The sequence below is a fragment of the Gavia stellata genome, chromosome 4, assembly GCF_030936135.1.
Source record: "Gavia stellata isolate bGavSte3 chromosome 4, bGavSte3.hap2, whole genome shotgun sequence".
NCBI lineage: Eukaryota > Metazoa > Chordata > Aves > Gaviiformes > Gaviidae > Gavia > Gavia stellata.
In genome coordinates this window covers 51,262,110-51,282,101 of record NC_082597.1, presented here as the reverse complement: position 1 = coordinate 51,282,101, position 19,992 = coordinate 51,262,110, and the positions used below count along the sequence as shown (strand labels likewise).

The 19,992-nt window shown below is 43.1% G+C and overlaps 1 protein-coding gene across 1 annotated transcript in view; it reads right to left on the bottom strand.

The window, feature by feature from the left end:
* Positions 1–4,193: 4,193 nt before the first annotated feature.
* The window catches only part of PLXNC1 (plexin C1), a 67,057-nt gene continuing 51,258 nt past the window's right edge, over positions 4,194–19,992 (bottom strand). The window contains exons 22-31 of the mRNA XM_059816348.1: positions 18,139–18,316; positions 16,827–16,930; positions 12,518–12,572; positions 11,385–11,416; positions 11,189–11,296; positions 9,080–9,243; positions 8,495–8,642; positions 6,497–6,637; positions 6,333–6,407; positions 4,194–4,630 (exon numbers count right to left, since the gene is read on the bottom strand). Of these exons, the coding sequence (XP_059672331.1) occupies positions 4,526–4,630; positions 6,333–6,407; positions 6,497–6,637; positions 8,495–8,642; positions 9,080–9,243; positions 11,189–11,296; positions 11,385–11,416; positions 12,518–12,572; positions 16,827–16,930; positions 18,139–18,316 (1,110 nt within the window). The 3' untranslated portion in view covers positions 4,194–4,525. The remainder of the gene's footprint in view (positions 4,631–6,332; positions 6,408–6,496; positions 6,638–8,494; positions 8,643–9,079; positions 9,244–11,188; positions 11,297–11,384; positions 11,417–12,517; positions 12,573–16,826; positions 16,931–18,138; positions 18,317–19,992) is intronic.

The following is a 19,992-nucleotide window of genomic DNA, read 5'->3' as shown; positions in this document are numbered from 1 at the left end:
AACAGAAACTTGTAAAGGATCAATTAATTTTTTTTTTTTACTTTATAGTGAAAGCTTCCCTGAAAGTGTAGGGATGATTTTATCTGGTTTTCGCTTGGTCGTGTGTCGTGTCGTCCTTGTGTCCGTGTGTCCGTGTCCCCCCCCCAATACTGCAGTGAAAGTATGAGACAGTGAGCTATGCAGTGTGATTTCTTTTAATAGCTTATTCAGTATTGTTATTAGACTGTAGTAACAGACACCTGAATAACTACATTGCATTTGATGACAGTGTCATTGGTTCAACTTTTCCCTCCAGAGGCTGCATTTCTGATTTTCCATACAGTACATCAGTGTGTAAGGATTGTACTGCACTTTCTTGGGGGATTTCTTGGACTTCTCTGAGGAAAGCAGGGTAACTAGTAGAAGCAACGGAAGTTATTTCTACCATCTCCTGCAGAATTAATTTGGAAAAAGTAACTATCTGTGCCTGAGCCAGCTTTGCCAAGCGTGATGTTCAGTAGCGATTGCTAGTATATAATGGTTGCAAAGAGCTAGCTCTCAGCAGCCTCACCTTTCTGTCCCTGACTCTGGTTATGTGGCCTTCAGCCAGACTTTTATCTGATGTCGGGGCCAGGGAGGGCAGTTTGTACAAGCTAGGGAAGCCTGGGAGGGCAGGAGAAGGGCAGTAGCAGGAAGAAGAATGAAGGTTACCTACGGGTTTGTGGGCTCCCTTTCCCAGTGTGTCTCAGGCTCTTTGAGCAAGAGTTAATTTCCTGTCCCTGCAGCACCATCTCCTGAAAGAATGGTTATCAGCTTATCCTTGTTTTTAACATTTTTAGCTTTTTAAAAGTATCACTAGCCTCAGAGCCTTACAGCAATGAAGTTGTAGCACAGCTACTGAAGGCTGTGTGGAGGTGTAGCGGGCACTGCATCTTCAGCCTGCCTCTGGCCTGCTGCCGCTTCCCAGAGGTGGGAAGGTGGCCAGGAACCCTGCCAGGAAACCCCTCCAGCCCCTTCCTGCCCTGGGCCCTGCAAGGAGGTTGCTGCTCCGCAGCTGCTGGGTTTCAGGTCAGTACCCCTCTGCCCCCAGCATCTCCTGATGGTGCGCTGTACCTTCCGTTTTTTGTACTTCCCAACTTCAGAGTGACGGAGGTGGTTTGTAACACACAGTGTTGACCCGCCTGGCTCTGCCTTGGAGCCTCCCAGGGCTGGAACTGCAGTAGCACTCCTCAGCTGGCACCAGTCGGCATCTTACGCTCCATTCCTTGCGTGACCTTGGCGTTGCTACAAGCTGCGCTTGTGGTCTTTTAACCGTTTTTTTAAAGTACACAAGTTAATCAAAGTAACCTCCAAATGCATTTTATTCTAGATAAACCCATACAAACACCAACATGTATTTGTCATTTGTACTTTTTTTAACCATTTTAAACAACAGTTTAACTTCTGTACAACAGGAATTTCTTTACACATTAGTAAGATTTGACTTTAAACTATATGACTGCAAAATAATGCTCTGTAAGCTAGTGTTAGAAAGTATGCTGTTTGCCATAGCAGTTTGCCTGTAAGCATGTAAAAATAAGTTAGAGAAGTTTGCTTTCATTTCAGAGAATGCTATTAGAATTGTTGGGTTGCCATAATACAGCTTTAGTCAGAGGCGGTTCTTTTTGTCTGTGTAACAGTAACAGCGAATTGCAGATAGGGAAGGTGTGACAATGTTTTGTGTGCTGACCCAAACCTACCAAAAGAGCCACAATCACTTAATTATACTTCACATCACTTTGTGAGATACACTGGATGGGTTACAAAGTCCCAGCATGACTTTAAATGGTTTACTAACAGAGTGACGCTGTTTAGGAGGCTTGAACAAAAGGCAATAATCCTATTCCAGGCTGTAGGCTAAAGCTACAGGGCCTGCTTCAACACATACTTACTCTCTAGAAATCATTAAAGCTATTGTAGCGAACAAGCAGTAGTACAAATACAGAATAGGACTGATTTTCATTTCCTCATCATATAAACACATATAGTGAAGTTCACAGGCTCAGACCCACACAAACAGATTATATTTTACAGCTTTTCAAGCAGAAATGTTGGTTTGGGTTTTTTTTCTGTCTGTACAGAAGGTTACTGTTGAACAAAACTATAACAGTTCATTCAAATGCGCTGCCAGCAAACACCTGAAGTGGAACGGAACTGCTGAGATGTCTGTCTACCTGGACAGAGTAATGTGCTCATGCCCTTCCTTTAATATTAATTACTGTGCTTTTTTTAAATATTTATTTGATGCTGCTTTAAAAGTTTAGATTAAGAATGATAAAAATCAAGCCCTTAAGTACGGGTATTCTAAGCTTAAGTGCTACTCAAGCCACAGTCTACACCTTTAGGACAGAGGGCAAGATAGGTTAGGGTTGGGGTGGTTTCCCCCCCCACCCCCCAATTAAAATTAAACTTCCCACAATATATTGTGCCAGGCAGAGAAAAGAACTGCTGAAAGTACTGCAACATTGTAGTGCAGTTTCCTGAACAAAGCCATACATTCCATCAAGCATAAAGTGTAAACTTAACAGCAAGTGTAAGACTTGAATTAAAAAACAAAAAAAGCCATCACAGTATGGGTTGGTGGCTGCCCTCACTGATACGCAAGAGGTACAATTTGTGCAATCACATGGTGGGGAGGGGGCAGACCAGTAGGCAATGTGGTTTTGTGTTTGCTTTTTCCCCACATTAACAGGCAGCCTTGCTTCTGCCAAATTGTGGTTAGCATTCACTGGCACTGGCTGGCCGCGTGCCGTGGGATTGTGCGGGGTACCAGCTTCTGGCAGCCATTGCAACCAAAGGAGGCAGCTTTCATATTGTTGTACTGCAGCCTCTGGGCTCCTCCAAAGCAGCGGTGCACACTAATAAATGTTTTGTGCCTTCCACTGCCTGGGAGCCCTGTGCAGGCGTCTCTGGCTGATCACAGCCCCAGCATAGGCTTGCTGTACTAAACTTGGGCCACCCGTGCCCTTCACAGCCTGTGGCACCCTCACCGCTGCCAAGGCAGGGGACAGCTCTTCCCACTGCACTATGCCTCTCACCCCAGTGGTGGGACCCTCTGGAAACGCATGGAAACGTATCTCCGTCTCATCAACGCCTTACCTCAAATCCAAGCACAGGATGCAGCCTTAGTAAGTGCCTCTGTGTCACTGAAGTACGAGTCCACAGCAATAAAACATTTCAGCTCTGTAATGGAGGGCAGGACTGTGCTGGTGCGGTAGCAGAGCCAGAGCCACAGCTGCTCCTCTGCAGCTTTGCATGGTAGCCACTGCACCAGCCTCGTCTCAGAAGCATGGCCACACACCTGCTTTCCAGCTGGGCCAACTTTGGCCACCAATGCAAATGTAACGGACCCCCTCCTTTGAAACTGGGCAAGCCTCAAAAAACACCCCATCAGGACTAAGGCAGTTACCTCCCCCCGCAACCCTAACTATCACGTTTATATCAAACAGTTTGTCATACAGAGTTGGAGACTACACCAGCCCTCCTGTTTGTACATGTTATTAAACTAACCCTCTTTTGACAAAGCCTTTGTGTGGACAACCTGAAAAAAAATGCTGGCTTTAGATTTGTGAGGCCCTTGTACATGGATGGCCTGGACTGTCAGCACTGATGCATGGGCCAATCATGCACCTGAGTACAGGTTTGCGCACCAAAGTGCAGCCATCATCAGCTGCTTCATCAAATCACAACAGTGTTCTGATGCGGTGCAGCTGCACAGAGGTTTCACGTGTGCCGCTGCTCACATGTGTTTCACAGCTTATTTAAGGATGGAAAGCTAGAAATGTAAACACAGACTGATGCCGGTCTAGCGCCTTTCTCCAAAAGCCTCCAACCTGCTCAGTGGCTGGCTTCGCTTTGCATGTGGAATTTCTAACCTAAGGAAGAGAAGCCCTGCCATGCGGCACCGGGACTTCAAACCTCAGACCCACCTTTTCTGCCAAACACACTTGTCCTAAGTGTCACTTTGGTGCTGTTTTGTTTTTTTTTTTTCCAAACAGGAACCAGTGTACATTTGTCTGGAAGGAAGGAAACTGCAGCTGACCCGTATTCTGAAGTCGGAGGTCATCCTCACAGTTTGCCAAAGCTGCTGAAAGGATGTGGCGAAACATCAGCTTTCTCTCTTAAAGAAAAGAGCTAAGCAACTTACAAGTTCACACGGGCAGCTCTGAACTTGCAGTGTGTTTTGCACATCTCCTGCAAGCTTGTTTTTAAGTAAGCGGAAAGCTTACTTAGGCAGTATTTTTGAACCAAAAGGTACATGTGTTCAAGTACCTAAAAGTGCTGGCCCTGCCAATGCTAGACTCACTTTCGCTTTCACATGCCCACGTTTGAGTATCTACCCCTGCCCATACTTTATTCCCAAACACAGCTATTACTTGGAATGGTCAGAGTGGAGAGGAGTGTCCAAATTTTTCAAACCCTGTACATATAGTCAGTCAAAACAGTTTGGGGAGCAGTAGCGCTTATTCAAAATCCCCCACAGTGACGCTGTGAGTCAGTGCTCTGCTCAAAGCCATTTGCATTTTTTCTTTTCATCAAATAAGGCTTTTACTTGCTGGAGCTGTTTCTGGACTTCTTCAAACCCCCGTTCTCGCTCGAGTTTGCTGACAATCTGTTAACAATTAGCAAAAAAGAGAGTAATTTTTTTAGTGCTTATTTTACTTGCTGTTTTTTAAAGCCTGCTTTTCTGCATTCCGACAACTACTGGCAGAAAAATCCATCTGAATGCCTGCCTATATGTAAACATTCTTTTCTGACTTCAACACTTTATTTTGGTAGTTTTCCTTTCAAGTCATTATGATTACAGGCTTTGCAATACTTCCACAAAAGAATGACAGAGCCAAGCAAAAAACCCAAAACAAATCCAACACATGTTCAGCTCTTGAAGTGCGAGGCAAGGCCAGTGCTCCGGTTTTATCCTAGAACAGATTTGCAAATGATACTTTATTTCTCTTCGTCTGCCCTATAAGCTGAGGGCAATAAACTGCCTCTCTTCCTCGAAGTGGCCCACTTAGCACCGGTCCAGGTGATAGAAAGGAGTGCTACTGCTGTCTGAAAACTCTTTGCTGGCAACTCTACAAAGCGACTGAGGTCTCAGCAAACAATGAATGAGGTTTAGCTGCTCCCAGGCAAAAGCCAGAGGGGGAAGAGCAGAGGGAGGGTTTCCTTCTAAGGATGGGGTAAGTTTAGCCAGTACTAGCTTCAAAAAAGCAAAAATGGGCACTAAGATTATAAAGTGTTCTGAAGTCTCCTGTGTCAACAATTTTAATGAGCTTAATAAAGTGTAGTGCCATTCCGAGTATCATCCCAAGCTTCTTTCAAGAGGCAAAGATTTGATGCCGAACCCAGATAATTTGAGGTGTCAGAGATCAGAAGTGGTAAGCTAGCTAACAGGTGACTGAGAGCTGGATGATTACAGCAAGTGCTGATGCTGTGCTGCTGGGGATGAAAGAGAGAAAGGTCTGGTTGCTGGGAGACCCAGACAACCTGCTGGAAGTGGTAGCTAGGCCTTCAGGCAACACATCCCAGCTGGCTCTTATCTGCATCCCTGCGCAGGAACACGCAGCCTCTGTTACAGATGCCAAGCAAAATGGAGTGGAGAATCCTATCATGCAAAGCAGAGGGCAGGGATTTTCTTACAAAGCAGCTTAAAGGTAGCCTGTGACTAAGTGCTTTCAGTTGAGAAAACATTTCTTTTGTTAGCAACAGCAGGGACTGGAAGCTATAGCTTCTTTCCTTTAAGAGAAAGACTATTAGAGCAGAGCATAAGAGGGCTATGATGGGAGAGGAGCAGACACCTCTTGCTGTAAGGCTGAGTGTGCTCCGCTGAGGTGTTTGTACTGACTGTTAAATGGAGAACCCTGGTGCTACAGTCTAATCTGATTTCTGAATCTCCAGGGAAATGGAGCGCATGCACAAGAGTTGTGACAGGCATTAGCAGATAATCTGCAAACACCGTAAAACAGGAAGTCTAGATTATATAGGAACTTTCTTAAAACTGCAGGGAGAATTTTATTGCTACTGTCTCTGTGAAATACAGTGGTGACAGTAAAGGTGCATTTTTAAACTTTTGGCCTGTGACTCCATCTGAGAGGTGGGGGCTCCAGCTGCCCCAGGGGCTGCACTGCTCTGGCCCCACACAGCTCAGCAGGAGAAGCAGCCTGGGCTGCGTCACTGTGAGGGGCTGTCTCTGGAGTCGCACCCAGCAAGTCACAGGCCAGGCCAGCCCTTGCTTACTTGACAAAGCCCAACTTTCAAGCCTGAGGTAGCAAGTTAACATTAAGGGGTTAAGCAGGAATAGCAGACATGCTTACCTCATCATAGTATTTCACTATGTATCTGTAGATTTCAATCAAGGCCACTTTCTCATTAAATTCATTTTCATGTTTCTAAAACAGAAGACAGTTCTGGTCAGATAGTTCTCCTTTTTAAAAAACTTAACATGAAAGCAAATGAAGTTCCCACTTCTCAACTGTACCTTAGATTCCTGAGTTAGAAATTCTTCAACCTCTGAAGTGGTCAATGGAGGCAGATCCCTGATGGCTTTATAGTATGCTTTCACCTCCTTCTTGTAGAGTGGAATGTCCTTAGCATAGAGAAGTTTATTTGTTGGTGCTTCCTTAAAAGAAAATATTTGAAGCATTGTCAATTTTCACAGCACAGATTTCCTAAGGTTCCACCTCCACACAGTTAATTGCGTCTAATTGTGTCTGTTCTCTGTGTGACTCATGTCTCTTTGCAGTGGTTATATGCAAGGAATCAAGGTTATGAAATAAAGATGAACAGACGCAGGACCCCAGTAATAGGGCATTGTGTTTCATGACAGCTGCCATTATTATTATTTCTATTGGTATCAGGAGTGATGAACACTTGTCCCTTAAATATAATTTTTTTTTTTCTTTCTTCCTCCTCACCCCTCCCCAGACCTGAAAGAAAGATTGTGAAAGTTGAACTAAAGGGCTTGAGGCTGATATCCTATTTACATACAGGATATAGCAGTGCTGTGGAAAGTTCCCCTAGGGTAACATGCCAGAGAGCCTTGCCAGATCCTGTCCTGGCAGAGGTTCCCCTAAAACTCTTTGGTCCTTACTACTCCTTTCGCTCAGGGGTTCAAGAGCATGGAGAGCTGACTGCTGGGCATGCACAGCCAAAGGGATTTATTTTTTCCACCAGGGCTTCAACAACCCAGGTCAGCACTGACCTACCAGGCAGCTTTAGGCTCACACGTGGCAATAAATGCTGGTGTTTGTGGTAGGGGCTGAAACTCCACCTGGAAACCATGTTTTCAGAATGTAAAAGTGGGGGCTGGTAGTTTCCTGTCACTGCTCTAGTTTAAATTCTGGGGAATAAATGACACAAGCATGTGGTATCTTGTTACTACTGTTTCGACTGTGCAATGAAATGATTTAAATGTTTGTTTTCTAAGTACGTGGCTAAAGAATGCTCTAAGATAAAAGGCTAAAAATAATGAAAGTAAATACATTTTAGTACTAAAAGGCCACAAGATGTTTACTGCACTGCAAACCTTTATCAGGTTTCAGCATCCCTTTTCAAATGAATAATGGGAGCTGTTGTATCAACAGAACTTCACAATGGACGTTAAGCACAGAAACCCAATAGATGATGCTCATTTGCATTTTTTCCATCAAGTAATTTAATTCATGACACTTCACTCCTAAAATAAGATAAATAAGGACATTATTTGTTATTTACCTTTAACAGATGAGCAGTTGGTTCAGATCACATAGGAAATTGCTCCATTTTTATATAAACTTTTTTTAGGCTAAAAAATCGCTAGCCTGTTTTTCTTAGTAGTATGAGCCTGAACAAATGCTTCCTGCTTTGGTCCAAAGAAAAGGAAAGGAAAATATCCTATGGAAAAATGAAGTATTTCTGATCCCCAGAGTTCTGGACTCTGTACTAAAGAGCTTTTGAATGTAAGATTTCTGGACTTGTTACTCCAGCAAATAATTTTGCATATAAAAAGGGAGCATCTAAGACATGCGAAAGGAACTGTTTCAAACTTCAGAGCTCTTTCAAGTATTCTTACAGCTCCCAGTAGCTTACTATGTGTGTTTTCTGCACACTGGTGTGTGGCAGACAAAATTTGGACTACTTATCAAATAATGTTAATACTTTTAAGACCTTTGTTTAAAAATCCTTTAAAACTTCATTAAAATCTTACTATTTCCACCCTCTTCCACATATTCTATAAACACACTGTGCAGAAACTAACTACAGAGAAGACAAGCAGCAGTCAACTATAAATACGGCATTCTAGTAGCTGTATCTGTCTACTCCAGTGAATTCTTCAAAGTCTTGTGAGACGGAGCAACAAGGAATGGAAACCCAGCTTAATTAGGCCACTGACAGTTTTGCCCCCAATGTCAGCAGATCCAGGACTTCATCCTCTAAATCATTATACATTTGAAAAAGAAGACATGAAGTTAGCAAAAGACCGTAAGGGCAGCATTACCTTCCCCAGTGTCTGTTCTGCTAGAGAAAAGGCATCCATGAAAGCTTGTGCGATTACAGACAAACAGCCCTCCATATGTGAAGTCTTCTTAATATCAAAGACAAATTGGGGATTCTTCAGTATGTTTACCCAGAAGCGAAGAGGAAGACTAGACAAAGAAAGAACAAGCATCTTTAAAATTAACCACTCGGGTAGCACAACTGCTTTAAAATGGTAGTTTAATTGCACTGCACTCATGGAAAGAAGCACATTTCTGCGCTGCTTATTCATGTTAAAAAAGGGATCAGGGAACAAAGGCGACAGAGCAAACAAATCAGTCAGTCACCCCTCCATCTTCAAATAATGCTTTCAACCTGCAGATACTTCTGAGTGTGAAGTTAGTGTGCAGACTTAGAAGTCCCGGAAGCTATGGTGGTTTGTATTGGTATCCTACCAATATACTCAAAGTACTGGGATGCACAAAGCCAAACCACATCTTCACCCAGACACACCAAAATACTATTCTGCTCACTGGTGACCTGTTCCATCTTTCCAACTACATTTTCGGAGAGTGCACGCACTCCTGTGCATATCATATGGGCATACCTGTTGGTCTTCCATATATGGACCACATCAGGGTCAGTAATTTTTTTGCTCTCAGCCTGGGCATCCAGAAAGTCAAAAAAGTACTTGATAGCAACAGGTGCTTTATTGTTGGGTAAACTCCAAATGCTCCTGAAGAGCTTTTCAACAACTGAATGAATTGCAACCTGAAAAGTAAGAAAATGAACAGTGCTATTATTACACAAAAAAAGAATAGACTTTCTTGTCTCAGAGAGCTGAGCGTGCCCCAAGGTAACGACACACAGAAACTACAATACACTTGTGGCAAACATCTAGGCCATAGGTTATTGGCAAACAAGACAGTCAATAACAAAAATGAAACTACAAATATACCATCATGAGCTGCTTTCAAATGTCACATGTCCTATCACTTTACCAACAGGAGAAATGTGGTAAACTTTGTGATAAATCATAGGTGGAAGGAATCACTCGTTCCAACAAAGACAACATCAACTCTTCGGATACTGTTGGCATCGTTTCTAAAGGCATCTGGAACTTGTGACTGGAAGTAAGAGGGAGGTGAGCAAAAGGAGTTTAACCAGTTTTCTAGAGCAGTGCTCTTCATGGTGCCATCTGAGACACATGTTGAACACATGTGCTCATCGATGCTTCACAGCCAAGCAACTGTGGCACTTGATCTAATTGTAGGATAACGGGTGGCATACAAAGACACTAATACTAGAGAGAAGAACTGAAAACTGGGTATTTCTGATCCAGAAGTGAAGCTATTTGGCTCTCAAAAGCAAGGGCTTGGTTGCTGAGGGACTCACTGACAACATCACAGAGTATTCGTAAGTAAAAGCAAACAAAGCAAAACACTGTTTTGTGCTTTTTTTCTTCACAGCTGTTCTGAAGCTCATTTCAGCCCAACCTTCTCTCAACAAGAAGGATTTAAGCGTATCCCAGGGCCTTGATGCACTACTGGCCAGTTCATTTCACGTGGCAAATTCTGCAATTTTGTCTGCGTGCATGTATGGGTGAGAGAGAGGGGGAGAGAGACATGGTTCAATGCAATTTCCTTTAGTGCATGGCGTATCATGGGTGGACTTTCACAGTGAAGGATATCACAGCATTGTTGTTCAGAGCACCATCCTACTTTGGAGAAGGAGATAATTAATTTGAAGCCCTTTAAAAGGACTGTTTCTTAAGAGCCTGATCTTTTCTTTTGTACTTCAGTCTTCCACCATAAGATATTACTGGTTTACTCCAGCAATTCCTAAGGGCTTATATTAGTTTTCACAGCTAATGAGAACTGACCAGTCTTCACTCTCACTTTGGGTAGTGTCCCAAATTACTTCAGATATTATCAACAATTTAATTAAATAATGATTGATAGATTTTTAAATGCAAGGCGGCCATAATCATCATCCCTTCAGGCTTCTTGTATCACACAGCTCTCAGTGTTGTGCACTGATTAATATTTTAAGTAATACGGTGTTGTAAAGAGTTTTATAACCCTCTTGAGTAAGTCAGAAACAAGATGACATTACTGCAGGGAGTGAGCAGGGCTTATTCCTAAGAAATGTACATTGTATAAATTAGGTAATCGTATCATAAATCCTAAGGACCTTTTTTTTAAAATTAATCTAGTTATTTTGGATGCTTAATTTGAGACCTGAAAATATTAATTCATTTCATGGGCAGTATTTTATGAAACTCAGGCCTTGGAAGTTGTCTCTAAGCTGGGCAAACCCTAGTAGAGAGTGAGGAGAGTGTTGACCGAAAGCTGTCTATCCAGAAGGGATTGTTCTTGCTCTATGGGACTCAGTGGCAAAACTCACTTTCTATACGCTCAATAACCACCTTTTTTCTTTAACCTGAGAAAAAAGGTTGTGCTTACTGAAAAGACAGAGAGTGTGAGTAATAGACGATTTTAGAACTCCAGCATTAGAAAAACTGAAACACGTCCACCTTTGCAAATGGTCATGCTCCATAGTTAGCGCAGTCATTTTTATAGGCTACCTTTTTATTTAACATTTGATATACATGCAGGAAGTCTGTGTAATTTCTGATTTAACTTCTACTTCTGTTGTGCCAAACTAGCCAAGCCTAACATCAAACCTCCCCCAAAATAAGGCCTTTACAGTTTACCTTGGTTGACAGAAGCTTTGTCAGATACATTTCTTTCACTTTGAATTTTTGCTTTCCTTTGTGACCTGCTCCTTTCACATCTTTGTTTGCTTCAGAGTCTGGTAAAATCTGCCGTGAAGAGATTAGAGAGATTACACAGATACAAATACAGCTCAGTATTAAATCTACCACTTAACAGTGTAATGACTGAACTCACCAAATGACAGTGTTCATCCGAATAGTCCACATCTAAACAACAGAAAGCGGAGAGCAGACAGGCATTAATGCAACACACAGCTACAAGCTTGTGAATTTTGCTGGGCTCTGGGCTGTGCAGCAGGCTGTATGCCAGGATGCCGAGAAAGCACGCTCAGCATCCTGACTGCAGTGTGGGGGAAGCCTCTGAGAAATGCACAGGTCCACCTCCCCAGTGCCAACCTGTAGCTCAGACCACTAAGCTAGGACATCATCATCTGCTGCTGGGGTAAGCTGGCAGCAAATCGCAGCTCCTCTGAAAGGGGGACAACACACTGCAGATATGACGATTGCATTGGTTTAGTCTCTAAGAGTACTCAGTGCGGGCAGGCTGAGGTCCGGCTTGAAAGCCATGGCCGAGAACAGACAACCCTGTTCTTGCTGAGGGAGAGAGCAATGCCATCCCAGTGACTTGCACCTGAGGGACACATCTCTCCTAACTTTAGATGCCCACTTTCACGGTGAGGGGAATCACACACTAGGAGTGTCAGTGTCTCCCCAGGAGCTACAGAAAGCCCACCTCCCCTGAGCCACCAGCTGGGCTGGAGCAACCTGCATCACAGGGGTAGGTGAGATGAACTGACCCCTTGTAATACGCTTCAACTCCTGACCTGCTGTTGAGACAGCCCAGTCAAAGCTTTCAGAAACGCAGCCAAGAGAATAAGGAAAATTCCAAAACTGTGGTTTTTTGTTATGCCTGCCTCTGGACAGTGCACCACTACGCCCGTGATGTGCAATGCCGGCACCGGAGCAGGCATGTTCCCTGCGTCGGTCTCACCAGTCAGCACTTTGTGTCACCCAGGCTTCCCTGCCCTGCTCTCCTGCCTATGAATCAGTATCTTTAAGTGTTCATTTGCTGAGGACTGTAAGTCCTTCCGTCCTTCTTTCCTTTGCCTTATTCCCTCCTCCTAGGCCCACTGTGCCTGCCAGAGGCCCAGAGCCAGGGCCACGTGGCCTTTCATTTGGCTCAGCTATATCAAAGTGCCAATTTTCCTGACCTCCTGTTGACCAAGATACAACCTGTCATAGCCCAGTTCTCTGCATTCCCAGCCCATTCTCCACAAAAGATTAAATAGGTTGCCGTTCCTTTGTTACCTGATCGGATATTTGCCTTCTTTTTAAAGACTTTTATGGTTGCTCCGCTTGAAATCTGAAAACAAAACCAAACATATCATGCTGAAACACAAGTGTCTAGAATTCACAAAACCCTCAGTTTCATTTCCTCCGTCCTTAAGTCTGTGCAGCGCAGGAATGTGCTGGCCCGCTTTGTTCTCCCCACGGTGTGCACAGCTCTCAGCAGGCAGCCAGGGCTGGGCTTTCAGGCACAGGCAGCAGCTGCAGTTTGTTAGCCTTACCTGGCAAGGTGGAAGGCAGCTCTTCTCACAAACTGGCTTTTAAGACCTTTCCCTTTCTTTGATTTTTCTGGTTCAGCCCCTATTTGGACATTTTCATTTTCATGTACTGCTTTGTGCTGCCTCTTGTACCCATCTTTCTACAGATTGCCCAGGTTGAATTCTCCAATGCGATAGGATCTTACGGGAAGGTGAGGCAGGGAAGGGAACACAGCGACAATTTCTCTTCTGGCCCCCTTTCCTCCAGCTCAGCCCATTCCCCCCATGCCCTACGGAGGGGCCATGTTGAGGGTCTAGCCTAGTGCTCCCAAAAGCTATTTTCAAACTGAGCAAAATATTCATGCCCTGTGGACTGTAAGGTCAAGATCTGTATCTAGCTACCTTGGGATTTCTAGGAAAAATCTTCCCCCCTCCTTCCCTGAATTTATAGTGCTGCCAGGGTGGTAACTATTATCTTTAAAAGAAACTGCTAAGTCATGCTTTTATTGTCAAAGAGTAACTCAAAAACTGCTCCCACTGAGAACTACACCACTGCTCTGCTGTCAAATGTTGGGTCTTGCCAAGTGCTAGTGTACTTCCCTCTATAATTACAGAAACAACTGGCCAGTTCTAGCAAGGGATCTCTGCCAAAATAATTTAAGTGTTTTTTAAACCTTGGCAGCCAGCCCGGTGTGAGAAACCAGTTTAAACATGAAGATACTCTATCAAAAGCTGTCTTTTGCACCAAAAAAATCTGCACTTACACTTGCTCCTGGAAAGTAAATGCAATCTATTTTATAAGTATGATTTTTTGCAGGGTTTCCATTTATCATACAGTGTTTCAGAGCTCTTTCAGGTAACACAGAGCACTTTAAAAACACACTACAAGTGGGAATATGCTCTAAGGCTAGCTTGTGAGGTGACACAAACACCCAGAGAGTCCTCCTATTTGGCCCTGAAGATAGATAAACAGGAACAGGGCTACCCAGCAGCTTATCCCCTCCTAGGGTGGCGTGGGCAATACACTGCCTCCACTCCCTTTCCAAGAAGGAGAACAGCTCAATGCTGAAATATGTTGGCTGCTGTCCTGAGGGAGATGGGCAGAGCTCAGAGGGAGAACTGTGCTTCCCTCCAGGAACCAGAGGCGTTGGTGCAGTACAGCCATGATCCAAGCCCCCACTTCAGGTTTTATTTCTGGGGCAAATGATGCTTTTAGCACTGAGTAGAATATGCTTTCCCTTCTTTATCACTACTGCAGCAGCCATACTTGCTGTTTCTTTCAGTGTGATCCAATAAAAAAAACCCCCTTCTTTTTGTGTCCTGCTGCCTAAACCAATTTTCATGGTGGGCTGCTCCCATGGGCACCTCAAAACATCTTTACTTTGTCAGGTGCGTTACTGAGGGGAACAAGGAGAGGGGAGATCTGTTCAGATGCCCACAACATGGAGTACAGCTACTTTGCAAAACAGAAGATGTAGTAGTGTGGCTCTACGCCTCTTCCTTGTTCTCCAGGCTTCCTGTCCTCCCTATAATCCAGTTCTTGTCAGTGAGCTCCCTGGACCACACATTCAGATTCGCTCTCTGGGGCTCTGCCTGCTCCTGGAACATTCGATGCTGCTACAGGTTGAGAAATTAGAGATCTGTGACAGGACAGCAGATCTGAAAGCAGTTCTCTAGCTCTCTTCTTGCATGGGAAATAGGACATCATGATAATCAGCAGCTTTCTTGTCAAGGCTTGTGGTTATTCTCATACAAACAATAGTGCAGACTTCATAAATAATCACATCAATAACCCTACTAGGAGCAAAAAAATAGAGCAAAAGGAGCACACAAATCAAAGACACATGAAAGTCTAGTAAGAGTACAGTGGATTTTTTTCCCTTCAGAAACACCACACAAAAATGCACACATACCTTACTTGCACATTTTAAAAATTAGTGTAGAAACTAAGTGTGCTTTTTCAAGAATGACTGGTGATTCTGGAACCTCTACAACACAACCCTCATGCTCCAGTATCTTAAAAAGATTTGATGGTACTTCCCAGTTTCAAAAATCTGGTTACCTTCTAGCATTTAAGGCTGGCAAACAAAACGAAAAATTCAGGCTTGCTACAAAACTCTAGGCACTGTTGAAATGTAAGTTGGAATTCCTCAGAACACATTATTACCCTTATTGCACTGTGTATGCAATGTTCCTTTTTCTTGCTAACTAGACACCTTTACATCCCTTTTTGCATTAATATGCATACCAGAAAATAAACCAGATATGCTAATGGCTGATATTTGCCACTAAGCCACTGCCTAAAATGCCACTAAGCTTCTGCCTAAAATGTACATTATTTTGTCAGCGACAGAAAAAGTGAACTAAAATATCTAACAAACAGAGATACGCAGCACAATTTCCATAAGGCAGTTGCTAAGCTATAATTAGTGTAGTTACAGCTTTGCAAAAACAACTGAACCTCCAACCTAACTTGCAACTGCCTGAAGAAATCTCAGACGAAAACAAGGGCTGGGACGAAGATACCCAGGGATGACAGTGACCAACTGGAGCAGACTCATTTGCCATGAGGTATGGCTCCCATGAGCCACTGCATGCCATGAGCTCAAGAAGTGCAAAAAGGTGCCAGGTAAAAACAGGGAGCACTTGCAATAGCTGCCTGTAGTAAAGAGGGCGGGTACTATCGCATTAAACAGAAGTTCAAATATCTAATCAGATTGAAATCTGCGTTGACCTTTGCTACATAGATTCTGACTGCAATGCTACAATGTCCTAATTTGTAAAAAATCTTCATGAGTGGAGGAAGTCCCATGTTAATCTACAGACAAGATTCAAGATAGGCACAGGAAAAGCTATATTTAAGACACTGGATGGTGACTCAGGACAGCTGGTTCACTGCTGCCTCCCCAGGAGGTAAGGAGAGCAACAAACGCCTACAGAAATCTGTGAAGTGACTCCAAATGAGCTTGCTCCAGATCTGAGCAGCCTTGTGCTCAGCCCAAGCTACAGACAGTCCTGCTAGGAGTCCTTGTTCCTCTCTGTGGATGGCACTGTATTTGCTCATGCAGACAGCAACGTGTTCAGGGCTGGCTCAGGTTTCTCAGCACCATACTGCATTGCATGGCACAGGCCTACACTCATCAGCAAAACTTCTAAATAAATAAAAATTGATTATCATGTTAAGAACCAGACCTTCAAATTCAACAACGAGGCATGAAGAAAGCTCACTAAAAGCACTCAGCGTACTAACCTCATTTCCAAAATCTATCCGGAAGCATCGGAATGTGAGCTACCATATCACCTGAAGCCAATAATCTGTTGCACATTTTACCCCAGCCTCTCACCCTCTATTTTGACTAGTGTTGGTGGAAGCTCCTTAGAGAGGCAATGCTGTTTGCTATGCTTTTGCAATGTGCCACACCCAGAAGGGCTCTGCCACCGGTTGCAGCCTTGTGTGTTGTTGCAATGCTAGACAGATTACTGCAGCATTGAAAACAACTGGTTTACAGGTGCAATTGGAATTGGAGGGGAAAACTTATGGTACAAATGGCAACAGTAGATGGAAGCAGAAACAGAGAGAAAAAGGGAAGGAAACTGACACAGGAGGTCTCAAGAGAAGAGTGAGCAAACTCATCAGTCCTTTTTATTCTGACTATCAAGGAGCTTTCACAAGTATCACTACCACCTGTTCAGATAATCAAAATATGAGGTGGGAAGAGGTAAACAATTGCTTATGGTGCAACAAAAACTCAGTAGCAGAGACTAGAAAAGACTCAAGGCAATGTTCATAGCTGGAAATCAGATGCTGTTTTAACTGAAATGCTCAACAGAAGTAACAGTTTACCTGGTATGCTTGAACCAAGCAATCCTGCAACAAGCAAACCTCTGGAAAGTATCAGAAAACATATGACTCATTGGTAAGAAAGTTGTATGCCACACATTTCTTTCCTTCTGTTGATGATGCTCAGCTATCTCTTCAATATTTTGATCAAACAAGATACTTCTGTACAGACAGCATTTGGGAGCTGGGGATAAACTGCTTCTCAATTCATTGGTATGGCTTCCGTGCTTACCTCATAATGACTGATGGTATTTAGCTTCCTTATCCCATCCTCCATCACCTCTGAGGAACCATCAATATCTAACAATTCTCTTTGCTGCTCCTCAGACACCAGTTCTGCAGTATGACAGCAACAGAAAACAATTACAGTGGCATTCCCACTGTACAAATGTTTGTAAAGAAAAACAACACCAAATTATTTTTGGACCAGTGGCTCCCAATTGAGCTGTTTCTCTCTGTCCTTGTCCTAGGTTCACATGAGAGTGGTTTTGCACTCCCACACTACAGATTCCTTTTCTGAGGTGACAGCCTCGGTGGCTTCCATTACTGCAGGCTATTGGTGCTTCACTTTGCGTTGGTCAAGGCAGAGTTTTTGGAGGTGCTTTCACCTAATCTAGCTATTCTGTTGCACAAGCGTGCCCTGGTGTTATGGCCACGTTTGGACTAGAAGAAAGGTTTCAGAAGCCATTTCTAAGAGATCACTAAAATAAGCTGTCTAAGACTGACGTAGTATTTGTGAAGGGTGGTCAGGCACTGGTGATGGATATAAACATTAGATATGAAAATAAATTAACATCACTTGCCAACATAGCATCTGAGAAGGTGAGGAAATATCAACATCTTAGGGACCAAGTCCAGGAGGTGACAAGTGCCAACAATGTAGAATTTGTTAGATTTCCTACTGAAGCACGTGGGAAGTGGTATGGTGGCAACTACAGGCTTTTATCTGACCTTGGGCTCTTGAAAACCTGACAAGAAAAGGTGGTTTGACTCATCTGCTGGAACAGCCTTATTTACATCTGTAGATATTGTATTTATCTTTGTGAGTCACATGCAAACTATTATATAAACCTAATCTGACTGCAAACAAACACTGTTTGTGGGTTCTCCTGATCAAGGGAAACGTAGGCCTGTTGGAAGGAAGGGCAGTAGGAGGGATAGTAGGTAGGGACTAAAGTACTTGATAATCATGACGTGTCATCTTACCCACTGACAAAATTTATCAACTGGCTGTACTTAGGTGGGTGGCCCACCTTACTTAACCCAGAAAAGGAACATATAGATTACATGTGTTCAATAAATAACATGGGTTTGTTAATTGCATGCTGAAGACCTTGCAGAAGCAAAGCAGATGTTAGTTCCAATGTTCTAACTGGTAGCATAAATGATCTAGTATTTCCCTAGAAATTCCTTACAAAAGCTATGTTCTGCTGAAACACTAAAAAAAAAATCAAAGCCAAAGGTAGGAATTCCTAACAAGAAAACTCCAGAGACAGACAAACCGGTGAACTCCATGAGAACATAACACAGTGACGCTCTCTTACCAAGACCAATTTCATCCAGCTGAAGACCATAGAGAAAGCCATTCTTATTAAGGAAAGCCTGAAGGCTCTTCTCCTTGGCTTGGCCTATGGTGTCACAGTCCAGAACATTAACTTGGATAGTTTGACAGGCATCTCCACTCTCATTTTCTGTGATTTTTTCGAAGATAACATTCACTGTCTGGGAAAAGAAACACATGTTATTCTGACTTACAGGGAACACCTGGCATGGGAAACCTACAAATTCCTGACAGCAAACCTGAGAGATTTTCAGCATATTTATTATTAAAGCTATTTCAAATAAAGATTATTTGAAGGAATTACACAATGAAGCATTTAGAATTCCTTGTGTCCGAAGAATCAAAGATACATAGCTATATATTTCCAAAAATGTATTTTGTATTCTGCTTTTGTGCAAATCTATTTCAGTGAATTACCAAAAAAAAGACTGGAGACCAGGAAAAATTACAATATATGATCTAAACCAAGCAGATCTTTTATTTAAAATGAATGCCTTAAAAGCAAAACTGTAAGCAACTAGAGATCTGATAAGGTTGCTAAGTAAGTTGTCATGGTAAGCATGATTGATTTTGAGTGGATAGGAAGCAGTGTTAAAATGCGTATTTACACCAGCAGATTATGCTGACTACCTTATATGATACAAAAAAATACACCTCCCGTGGAGATGTCAGTGTCTGTCTGTATACAGCCGTGTCTCTAGAGGCAGCAGAGACAGGGCTATTGCAGAAGCAGCAGAAAGGGAAAGCATATTGCAGCAGACAGAACCCAAAGTGGTCCAGAACTGCACAGAAAAGTGTGATTTATTCTATTATTACTCCAGGTCAAACACCCACACAACCTGTCCAGTTACAACACCCCTGCCCTTTAGCTCACAGCTACTCTTAGCTGGGACACAACTCATCTGCTAGGCTGCACACAAGGTGAGTATGGGCTAGAGGGAGATGCCCATGAGGCTGGGTGACCATCTTCAGGGAATGTTTTTAGTCAGGTCATACTTCTGGTCAGGTCAGGCAGATCAACTGCCAAAAGGCAGGGAAAAGAGATAAGCACAGAATTGCTGGTGCCGAGCAATAATAGCAATCATTTCCAGTGCCGCAGCCTGCTCCTTGCAGAAAAATCATTGTTCAGCTACACGGATATAGACATTCTGCTGGAGATGTCTTGGGACAGAATTAAGACAAGCATTTTAGGTGCCGGCACTTGACTGCAAGTGGCATAGGAAAATCTACTTACTCGAACCATTCTGGCTGTTCGACATTTCTGGTATAATACATATCTTTTGACTGAAATGAGAGGATTGCAGGTGTGACTCAGTAAAGGAGTGATTGGTAGAAGAGGAAGCAACTAAAAATTTTTTTTTCCTTGCTCATATGTGAAGAAAAGAACTTCTGTCCAGGTTGCTGCAGGGACAACTTTTTTCTTTTCTTAGAAAAATGGGTAGCTATTAATAGTTGTAGAATGCTATTTTCTGCTTTATTACCCAGCAAGAGTGGAAATTACGACACACTGGTGGTGAAAAAAAGTAGTTCAATGAGACATAAATTAACTTTACAGTTTCTACAGAAGCAAAAGGAGTATTAAAAACAAGGTTGCAAAACTATGAAGATCAGGATTTAACAAAGACTAGGATGTAACTGAAGTAACTGAAAACTACTTAATCAGGACACCAAGATGTTTAATTGTGAGGAAAATGAGTCCATGGAAATGACAGACGGAATAAAAGAGGAGGAGATGTGGGAATGGTGCCTGCAGAAGGAGAAGCAGACTGGATGCCATGCCTCAGGTTGGGATTTCATGTGGAAAATTAGTAAAAAATATATTGGCACAGGAATGAGG